Genomic DNA, 11188 nt, shown 5'->3' on the forward strand with positions numbered 1-11188 from the left:
CAATTTCCTCTGTTCTGGAAAAACATACAATAAACTCGTCTGGCACCTCTGCTGTTTACATTCCCTTTGTTACCATTTGGAAACAAATGGTAACAAAGGTAGTTGATGATAGTTGGTAGTTGTTTCTGAGTGTTAACTCCAGGGTCTTGTTTGCTTGCAGGGGGGTCTGGAGGGTCTCAGAGGAAACGCCAGCAGCCATCCATCCATCCATAAAGCCAGCCAGTCAGCCAGGCAACAGTAATGCAGGGGCTGATGTGGAGCCTGTGTGCCCTGCTCTGCCTCTCTCTCTGGGGGCAAAGCTACTGCAGGAGCTCCAGGGAGGCCCAGAGGACCAAAGAGCATTCGCTCCACAGGACCAAAAGAGCTCCCCTGGAAAAGTGTTCCTACACCTTCTTGGTGCCTGAGCAGAAGATCACAGGTGATCAATGGACAACATTTTTTTATAATACACTTTCAGTTCTATGTCATATGGTTGTCTTTATCTCTCATGGATAACTAGTCTTTATGCCTTGCTCTTCCAAAGCACAAAATAGATTCTTCTTTTCATGAGTCACTTTGTAAATAATTAATTTCTGTTATCAGGTCCAATCTGTGCCAGCGCCACAGGCCCCGAGCCAGAAAAGGACAGAGTGACTCGCATGGACATTGCAGACGTGCGGGAGGTGCTCAGCAAGCAGCGACGTGAGATTGAGACGCTGCAGCTGGTGGTGGACGTGGACGGTAACCTGGTGAACGAGATGAAGCTGCTGCGGAAGGAGAGCAGGAACATGAACTCCAGGGTGACCCAGCTCTACATGCAGCTGCTGCACGAGATCATCAGGAAAAGGGACAACTCCCTGGAGCTGGCCCAGCTGGAGAACCGCGTCCTCAACGTGACCTCGGAGATGCTGCGTCTGGCCTCCAGGTACAAGGAGCTGGAGGCGCGCTTTGCCACCATGGCCGGGGTGGTCAACAACCAGTCCATTCTCATCACTGCCCTGGAGGAGCAGTGTCTGAGGACCCTGGGACGCAGTGAGCTGCCCGCGGTGCCTCCACTGGTGCAGGTAGTGCCGCAGAGTATACCGGTTAACAATCGCTTCACCAATGAGATACAGAGGGACCACACCAACCGGGCCTTCCCTCGGGGGTCACGCATGGACGCCCCTACCGCAAGCCCATTTGGACTCAACCCGCCACCACCACCGCAGGGAACGCTCACCTCAGATGGTATGTACCAACAACAGAGAAACCGGGGGATAACCAAACGCTAACTAGATAAACATTATAATATATTAGCAATATAATAAGGACCCATCGCTAATAGTTTAGGAGGTGGGAGCACAGCCATAATTGGTGAATCACAATAAGGCCAAAATTACATTTTCACAGGCAATTGTCTGTAAAATTGCTTGAGGACTGCAACTGAAAATTTAATTTCTCATAATGCCTGGTATTGCTGCGGCCCAGTTGGCTCATCCTTGGCATGCTAGAGAGGCAGTGAAATCATACATTCCTATGATTCCCTCTTGGCCAGCTGTATTGGCTGCACTGAGCGTATCTGAGTTGGTGGGATGTGGACACAGTTTAGGCCTCTTTTGGTGTATGGACAGCAATAAAAAGACTTCTGAGAACAGGAATATACAGTATATATCTATATTGCAGGGCTTAAGTCAGGTTTACCTGCATCCCAAAGACCAGACATGCTCTCTCACCTCACTGAAAACAGTTTAAGAAACCTGGATGGTAAGTCCAGGTATGTGAGTGCACATGTGTATGTGTTCAAGGAAAAGTGTCCACTTAGGGGAAAAGACGAGGTGCATATGAACGTGTGAACAAGTACAGTCAAACAAAACGCACTGGTGGACCAGGCCAACTGTGGATTACACCCAGACAGAAACAGCAGATCACTGATAAGCCCTTCTAAGCTCGGTGACGCTCTTCTGTACTGCTGACAAAGATCGCAGAAAAACAACAAATTCTGACATCTGAGCGAGATAATTTCCAGTATGAAACCAATTTGCAAGGTTATAACGCCACTTGGAAATGACTCTTGAAAAAATTGGGCAGGACTGTTATATTATGACTGGCGATTAGTCCATCCAGGGAATGCTGACAGGGGTTATACAACCAGATGGCTGAGTGGATGAAATCATTCATAACATCCCTCACAGGAAAAGGGAATAAAAGAGGGCCTCTTTCAATACCGACTGAGCAGTCAGTCAGTTAGGGTAATGGCGACATGCATATGTCTGTGTTTCACTGTGTTGGTTGGGGCTTGTATAGAGCATTTAGGCGGAGAACACTTTCAGAGTGTCTGATTTAATCAGACACTGAAATCTCTGGTTAAAGCTGTCATTACCATCTTGCTACTTGCCATTAGGGAAAAAATAGCAAATGCTGAAATGAAATGATGAAAGTGGGTTCTTAAATCATAATTTGGGGGATTTGACATCAACTTACTCCCCGTCTCTACAGTAACATCAGCAATATTTTTTTAGTCTACACTATAATTATCATTCTAACAACATTATGAAAGAGTTGAGATTTCAATGTTATTACAAATTAATTAAATTAACAGGCCTATATAGTAGTGTAATATTTCTACAAGGTTTTAACAATAGTATTGCTGCCCATACAAAGGCAGCTTGTGAAGTGTGATGAATTTAGTTCAATGTGTGGTTGAGAGGCAGACCGGGAGCCGATCCTGGCCCTGTGCCCAGCTGGAGGACCCTCCAGAGTGGAATATGGGTGAAACACTGCTCTCCTCAGACCACAGAGCTTGCAGCTCCTTCAGGCTACACAGCCCACTTCCTGCACTCATAATGCCAGGCCTATCGCGAGCTGAACGAGTTGAAAAGCGAAGGGGCCACACTTAAAATGCCTCCATGGAAAAAAATGACCTGAGGGGACACGGAGAGATGGAAGAAAACGAGGTGGAGGAGTAGTTGGGGGGAGGTAAAAACAACTAGGGCTCCCCTTGTAGAGGGCAAAACAGACTGAGCGTACTCATGGATATTTCTAGCTGTGTATAATAATTATCTCCCTGCCTCTCCTAGTCCTAGTTGGGCTGTAATTTTAGTGTTATGTTAGTTACTCACAGCAGCTCATTATAACTGAGAGCTCCAGTCCAATACACTTCCAATTTAATTGGCTTCATCCATACTGTAGAGGGAATATTCAGCATCATGATGCAGCTGCTTTTCAGGTCACAGATACTGCCAGAATCTATTTCCTAATTCTCTGATACTTCTACTCCAGCGAAGCCCAGTTATTCTCCCGATCTGACCTGCACAGCTCCCTCTCTTCTCTTCCCTTCCCTTCTCTACAAATCCATCTGTGCCTGTTCATCCCTGGCACTCACTTCAGATCATGACCGGTCTCTAAACATCTAAATCATAGAGAATGCAAGGCTGTGAAAGTTTTGGTCTACGGCCAAAGCAAAGTTGCTAATACTCTCAATCTGGACACCCCCGGATCATCTAGAACCAAGAAAAATAACAGAGAGACAGGGATGGATCCTTTTTGCAGCATGGGCCAGTACAACATGACCCGTCATCATTTATCTATCAGGAGAAGCAGAGTGCGGGCCAGGCAACATCTCTAGCTCTTGTCTTCATAAAACAAACAAAATGTACTAACCCAATTTCCTAAAGTTCATAGTGATAAGGATGGTATCTTGCCTGTATAATATACATCTACTTGATTCACTCTGCTAATTCCCTTTCCTTTTCCATTTCAATAGTGGAATACTCAATGAATAGTTAGAGCTGCCCCACTCTATACCCTCTTCAACCTACTGTATCCATCCAAATCTGAAAGGGAAACAAGTAAAACTTCAGATCCAGCACCAAAGCACCATTGACCACTAAAAGGCTCTCTACCATGTAGGTTCACCTACTGTAAATACACACTACCAGACCACAGTTTGGTCTAGTTGAGCCTTATTTAAACCACTAATGCTTAGATGTCTCCATTTATTTTTAACCTCAATCTCTTACCACTCTGTATAAACAGACTGACAGAAAGTGAAAGATAGAAAGAGAGAGAAAGGGGGAAAGGGGTAGAGAAACCCCTCTCAAGGCAGGCAGGTCTGATGAAGACATATCATTACTAGACAAATACAAGCTTGTGCTAGGGTGGTTTTAAGTATCTGTATGGGGGCATTACAGTAGGTGCCTGTGTGCTCCCACACCCAGCTGAGAAAACCATCTTCCCTGGGCCTTTAGGCCCCGGAGGCCCCCACACAATGCCTGTCTTCATACTGGTTTAATACACATCATTCACACAGGGGAGAGAAGGGGAAATATGGCGGGTTTAGGTTCAGCTGCTCCAGCCTTGGGAGCAGTGCTACCACGGGGCTTCATTTACAGACAAAATGTATGTCAATATTCACATAACATGAATTTAAGTGTGTGTTTGTGTTTGTGTAACTTATATGCATGTACAGACTGCAGGATTTTCCGATGGTCTGAGCGAAAAGAGAAATGTTTCAATGTTTCTCTGATTCCCACCAAGGGGTCTAGGCAGACTTTTCTTCCCCACTTTCTTTTTCTCTTGTCCGCTGTTCCTAGAATGATGATGATGGCTTTCGCATAAGCAATAAAAGAGAAGACATCTTGTTCAGTTCAAGGCTCAGTATAGTATGGTAGGGCTATTACTGCAGGGCTTACATCACACTAAAAGTTCAAGGGGCTTAAACAGTGTGCGATTCAGGCAGTTGGTGCTGCCTAGGAACCAAAGAGTAAAAATATCCTGGATAAAGTTTTTCCTGGATAAAGTCACATAACTAGGGATGGAAATATTGATACAGCATATAGTAAAACTTTCCTCCAAAGTACTGTATTGATACAATGACACTAACAATAACAATGAGTATTGGGATATTTTCTTTCACATTAGAGATTTAAATAAATTATGGAAAAAAGGTCATTGGAAAAAATGCTAGAAAGTCTATAGTGCCTCTATAGTGTTTTAGTTCTAGTAATTGATGGTTTTTACTTTTAAATGAAGTGATAAATTGCAATATTGAGTACTAAATCACAATACTCCACATTTCCACACTGTATTGTGGACTATGTATTGTGATAATATTGCACTGGGGGTCTCCAGTGGGTCCATATCAGTCTAAAGTGTGCACTTAAATGAGCAGATATCTAACATTTTAACTCAGAACCTAAAATCAACTAAATCTCTGATCCACCCATTCTCTCTCTTCCTCTTTTCCTTCACCCATTCTTACCCCCTCCAGGTCCCTTCAGGGACTGCTACCAGGTGCGGCAGGCAGGCCACAGCACCAGCGGGATGTACCTGCTTAAGACAGATGGTAGTGAACGGCTGATCCAAGCCTGGTGTGAACATGGCCTGGACAATGGAGGATGGACCGTGTTGCAAAGGAGGAGAGACGGCTCAGTTAACTTCTTCAGAAACTGGGAGAACTACAAGGTAGGGTCAGGGAACTCATTCACTCAAAAAGGAGAGAACTAATAAATGGTATACAGCAGAGTTTGATGAGACCGCTTAACAAAAAAATCATGTTCTTCATGAGAAAATATCACCACTTCTCACACTAGCAGTACCATACCAGTCGAAACCTCTTAAACACAAGAGAAAACCATAACCACAGCTCTCCCAATCTTCTCTTACATAAGAGACCTAGCATCGCCAGCTCATTTGAGGCTGCTAACCAAGCATTTGCTCCATCATTGTAAAAAGCCATGGACCTTCTCACACCAAAATTGCTCTGGAACTGCAGCCAGCGACCTACATACATACGCATGTAATCAGAGAGCCCCGGTGGGCCGAGAAGGAAACGCAGCTTCTTCCCCCCTCGCTGTTGAAGCGATCCCTCCTTCCTTTCCTTTAGCCATTGCTGGTGAGATGTGATCCAGGATCTGACAGAGCCAGCCGGACAGAAAGATGAAGGAACGCAGCTGTTTTTATAGCACCCAGAGCAAAGGGTGACACTGATACACAGCCTGACAGAAATGATTGGTCTCTCTGTAGTTGCTATAATAACTGGGGAGAGAGGAGATTTCCCCTGTCTTAAAATGATACATAGAAAAAAAAGAGTAGAATCAAAGGCTCTGAAAATTTGCATGCTGTAGGGAACAGGGAAAGAAATGCGTTTGAGACCTTTGCTCCATTCAACTCTCCATCCCACCACTCCCCCTGGCCTGCCACCAACTAATTCACCTTGACTGAGAAACCAAAGAGCAGAACCTTAACACATTATTGCCCCAATGGGGAACAGATTAAATTCCATTTTGTTTGATTGCGAGCACCAGGCTCACTTGGACTCAGTACTCTGCCAAGAAATCCTATTATCCTCACTCTGCTCTGCCTCTGTTTGTGTCCTTTGGATGTGACTTTGCCTGCCCTGATGACAGAAAAGAGACATCCATTCGCTTCACCAATTAGCTGATCTCACACTGTAGACTAATCAAACTCAAATTAAGACTCCATTTTGTTGGTACGCATCACAGAATGGGTTTAATATAGGTTTTGCCATTAAGGTAGACCACAACTGAAATACTGAATAACACATATGCTGTGGTCCTGCCCCCCTACAGAAAGGCTTTGGAAACATAGACAGTGAACACTGGCTGGGGTTGGACAACATCTACAACCTGGGGAAACAGGGCGACTACAAGCTGATGATAGAGCTGGAGGACTGGACAGGGAAGAAGGTGTACGCCGAGTACAGCAGCTTCCACCTGGAGCCGGAGAGCGAGGGCTACCGCCTGAGGCTCGGCACCTACCAAGGCAACGCCGGGGACTCCCTCAGCAGCCACAACGGCAAACAGTTCACCACGCTGGACCGCGACAAGGACGCCTTCTCTGGTAGGGGGATATACCAGTGTAAATTCAAACTGCTTTTAGGATTCATATGTCAGTATTACTGAGTAATAACAGAGCAGGAAATGTGAGCCACAGCTTAGTCTGTCCATTGCGCTGATCTTTTATTTCCTGATGTCTCCATGTTCCCCTCTCCTCCAGGTAACTGCGCCCACTTCCATAAGGGCGGGTGGTGGTACAACGCCTGTGGCCAGACCAATCTGAACGGGGTGTGGTACAGCGGGGGTGTCTACCGCAGCAAATTCCAGGACGGCATCTTCTGGGCGGAGTACGGAGGAGGTTTCTACTCCCTCAAGTCCGCCCGCATGATGATCCGGCCGATCGACTGAAATCTGGGACCGCGGCTCCGCTCAAATGACCTTTGACCTTCCCCCATTTCAGTTTCCCCCCTCATCTTTACCCAAACCATGAATAAATAATGTTAAGGCAGAAGCAAAGAATCCCTGCCAAACTTTATCTGTGCCAGGTGAGAGACGGAGGAGGAAGAGACGGTGCCGTATGTCCGTGGCCAGACAGTAATGACTCCAGCAGCCTGTGCAGTGGCCAGCTCCCAAGTTGACTCTAATGCTGAGATGAAAGATTGATGCCGTTGCCCTCCCTCACTCACTGCTCTTCTCCACCTCTCAGACTGGACAGTAATAGCCCATCTAGCTCCCTGGGACCATTCAGTATTATTCTCAAGTGTCCTATTCTACTCACTATTGTTGAAACTCAATATGTAATAAAGGGAAACGGTCATTTATTAAGGACATGATTTCTTCTGAGCAGCTAATGGCGGAGACTCATTGGAAGTGGTGATGCCCTGACCAAGAGTCTTTGGATGTCTAATCTTACTAGCATGAGAAAATGAATAGAATTTGAAGTTGTGTGTTGCCAGTTAGAAGAATATTTGACAATCAAACGGTTAAAAGAAAGGCCTTGCTACACTTACTGTCTTGTACTGTACATACTACTTGTTTCTGGGTTTTGGCTGGTCATTTGGGGCCACAAACCCCTAAGAGAAAATGGACTCACGCAACAATGTGCTTGTCCAATGTGTGTTCGGCTGAGCTGGCTTTGGTATGTAAATATCTTTGGCTTTATTTGTGAAAGTTAATTTAAGAGGTATGATTCTACTCAGGCCGAATGTTGCCATTGTTGTCTCTCTGCCATCCTTCTGTTATTTATCAATGTATTTATGTTAAGTATAGTCACGGCCATAATCTATTTAGCCCTGTTATACATTTTTTTTTTTTTAAATCCCATTTACAGATACAATACACACTCATGAACAGAAACACACACACATATACACACACACACAAAATAATCAACACAAAAACAATCCAGAGTGAACGCATGTCTAGTTGACAGGAGGATGGAGTACCTGAGACATGCATTGCCATACAGTTTCCTTCCAAGTTGAATTAAATCATTTTGTAAACACTAAAGTCTCTCTCTTCACTGAGCTTCATTGTTCCAATTCAACATGTCTTAATGAAGAGTTTCATTGCAAAATCCACTGTTTAAAAAACTGCTCTTACAAAATGATTACTGGCATGAATGTAAAACTTTAAATATTACTGACATTATCAGCCATCTAAGACCTTTATTTGTATACAAAACAATCATGCAATCATCTCTTTAAATATGGAGCAATGAATATGAGGCATAAGTTTTTTTCCAAAGACGAATATACAGTGTTTTGAAATGAAACTCTTCAAATATTTCTCCGGTCTCAGCAGTGGATATGGTGTGCCTTTACTCCAAATAGAATTTATGATGTGTAACAGCAGGATTTGACATTAGCCTTCTGATTAAAGTGCAGTACGAGCTGTCAAGGGTTTGGAAGATGGTCGGGGAAAGGGATGATTTATATCTGCTCCTCCAGGGGATAAAGGGATGGAGAGATGGAGGGATGGACAGATGATATAGGTCTACTGCTGTGCTAAATACTGGACTGACGCAATCTCCCTGGACTGCCAAGACGATCTAATAATTAAAGAATGTGAACAGATAAAAAAAAAAAATGAATTGTGACCATAATGAGACTACAATGGATAACACATTTCTGTTGTTGTGAAAGGAAGAAAGTTAAAGGAAGAGAGAGGTGCGAGAAAAATCTGTAAAGGATAAGAGACAGTTCTCCAGATACAGACAGAAGTATATCAAGCGAGGGATAAGAATAGATAACAGGAGGACATAAAATGACGCAACAATCAAAGAATTTAGACATAAAATGGGTGAACAGGAGAGACGGGCGAGGATGAAAAAAGGTGATAGACAGATAAGAAAGAGGGCGGGAAGCATTCCTTCCACATAAAATGCTTGAGTTTTTCCTTCCCTAAAATATATATCCTGAAATTATGGTTCCCCTCTGAACCTTTCCCTCTGAGGAGCTGTAAGTCAGCGCAGAGAAGAGCAGCGTGACGCAAACACCGCAGGAGGAAGAAGCTAACGTACGCGTTCAGTCTACACATTTAAACTTACATACACACACAGGTACACTGAAACTACGGGAACTGAGCCAACAAACCTGGCAGCTAGTCTTGATGTCACCCGTCTAAAATACAGTAAATCCATGCAGTCAGAGAGACTCCAGCCGGGCCGGGCCTTAGGCTGCTGTACTGTAGGTCATGGAAACCAGTAGGGAAACGAAACCCTTAAAAATAAAAAATGGAGAGCGTCGGTTGGCTGGCTTCTCTGATCTGACACTTTGCCCCTGGTGCTTTCCATTACACTGGTTCCTCCACAGAGCTGCTTGCGCTATACCAACAGCAGCAGCACCAGCATGCTGGAGCAGATGGGAGTCGGGGGCCCTGTGCCTGCTTCTGGCCCTGTGTAGTCTCTTTCTCCATTGACACAGACCTGGCACCAAACACGCCTATTACAGCATCCACAGCACCAACACTGACTCTTAAGCAAACTGTGGTAAAATTACATCAAGGCTATCGTAAGTATTATTGAGCCATTACTTGATAGCGTACCATTCAGATATGTATAATGTCTTAGACGTAAAGGATAATGAGTTCCAAGTGTGTGTGTGTTTTCCTCAGTAGAACCTTGCTGTTCTGAGGGCTCTTTGTCCCACCGTGATTGGCTGGCGAACAGGAACAAGTTCATCTGTGCATTTAACAGGGTGGCGCTGTGGTGAGAGCAGACAAGAGGGGGCTGTGTCTGCCAAGCCTAATAGCAGGTCAGAGTTCACACAGTCACACACACACACACAGTTCAGCACAAAAGTATCACTGTGGGAAACCAATGTCTGGTGACTATGCAGCAGACACAGGGCCTTCTCTCCAGTCCTGTTATCACCACAGATAAGCATCGAGGAAGGAAGTTGGTCATTCGATCTCCATTCCACGCGCAGAATACACAACCATAAAGATACAAATGGAGCAAAGACACAGAAACTCTGCAGGGAGTCACAAAATACACAAAAAGATAACCAGATTATAGAACTAGACCTGCATACGGTGTGTTCAGCGTATAGGAAAACACACATGGTAGTTTTAGCCCTCTGCTGTGGGTTGAGACTTCAATTTACACCCAGAACCGGATTCAACAGGTACTATGTTTAGTAACCAGAGAGATAAACACAGTGCAGACAGAAAGACACCAGGAGACACTAACCCCAACCCAAATGTACCCATCACACCCAACACGTACGAATTGTGGCGGCGGTCTTTCATTCTTCCCGCTCATCATTCCCACTTTCTCTCAGAGGGACCCGCGGTGGATTTATGACGGAGGGGAATGTCCGAGAACAAGAGAGTGGCAGTTTCCCTCCAGTGTGCCAACTTGGCTCGGTCCAGCCGCGAGGATAGCCAGCTGGTCACACATCACACATCCACACACATCATTGACAGGCTCACAGACTGTAAGGAAACATACACACACTCTCACTTTCTTCCTCACACACGCACACGCACAAATGATACAAAATAGCAGGCACACACACAGACTCCACCCTTAAGAACAGCCAACTAGTCACACATCACCAACACGCTTACCGAACGGAAAGTCTCCCCCTCTCACTCACAAACACACGCACACACAATGAGGACATGCAGTCAAACTGGCAAATTTGTGCCATTTCACAGCATTCGCTTTGCATTTGTCTTTGCAGTTTCCTAAGCTTCCATGACAGAGTACGATGGGGAAAAATGGGTGGCTACGTGTTTCTTTAATGCCACACTGGTCACCGGAGCTCTTTGTGTTTGTTTGTACATACTTGCTTGTCAGTTTAAGTGACTTCAAGTTTGAATTACATAGCAGAAGCTGTGATCTGAGCAGGACGGTAAGACAAAAGGATAGTTGTAAAGGGATCTCGAGTAAAAACAAGAACAAGCTGTACAACAATAAAACCATGAGA

The 11188-nt window shown here is 44.9% G+C and overlaps 2 protein-coding genes across 3 annotated transcripts in view; one reads left to right on the forward strand and one right to left on the reverse strand.

Moving 5' to 3' along the window:
* Positions 1–240: 240 nt before the first annotated feature.
* angptl1a (angiopoietin-like 1a) lies at positions 241–8226 on the forward strand. 2 transcript variants are annotated; one of them, XM_071531019.1, is made up of 6 exons: positions 245–418; positions 583–1148; positions 3274–3309; positions 5218–5421; positions 6549–6819; positions 6976–8226. In XM_071531019.1, exons 1-6 carry the CDS (start codon positions 253–255, stop codon positions 7161–7163), a joined length of 1431 nt encoding a protein of 476 aa, XP_071387120.1. In that variant the 5' UTR covers positions 245–252; the 3' UTR covers positions 7164–8226. The 2 variants fall into 2 exon arrangements, with proteins under 2 accessions (XP_071387119.1, XP_071387120.1); XM_071531018.1 differs by lacking the exon at positions 3274–3309 and having other exon boundaries at positions 241–418; positions 583–1206; positions 5228–5421.
* Positions 8227–10325: 2099 nt separating this feature from the next.
* LOC139654002 (ras-specific guanine nucleotide-releasing factor RalGPS1-like) overlaps positions 10326–11188 on the reverse strand; it is a 20064-nt gene continuing 19201 nt past the window's right edge. The window contains exon 9 of the mRNA XM_071531020.1: positions 10326–10402. Coding sequence (XP_071387121.1) covers positions 10326–10402 — 77 coding nt within the window. The remainder of the gene's footprint in view (positions 10403–11188) is intronic.

The sequence above is a fragment of the Centroberyx affinis genome, unplaced genomic scaffold (assembly GCF_046629955.1).
Source record: "Centroberyx affinis isolate AG114_WGS23_722 - 3 ecotype Tasmania unplaced genomic scaffold, CSIRO-AGI_Caff_v1 ptg002020l_1, whole genome shotgun sequence".
Lineage (NCBI taxonomy): Eukaryota > Metazoa > Chordata > Actinopteri > Beryciformes > Berycidae > Centroberyx > Centroberyx affinis.

Excerpts from the sequence above, each read along its gene's own strand:
- angptl1a (XM_071531018.1), top strand. The coding sequence starts at position 241 with ATGCAGGGGCTGATGTGGAGCCTGTGTGCCCTGCTCTGCCTCTCTCTC. Across the intron at positions 419-582 it reads GCCTGAGCAGAAGATCACAG|GTCCAATCTGTGCCAGCGCC; the intron begins GTGATCAATGGA and ends TTCTGTTATCAG. Across the intron at positions 1,207-5,227 it reads GGGAACGCTCACCTCAGATG|GTCCCTTCAGGGACTGCTAC; the intron begins GTATGTACCAAC and ends TACCCCCTCCAG.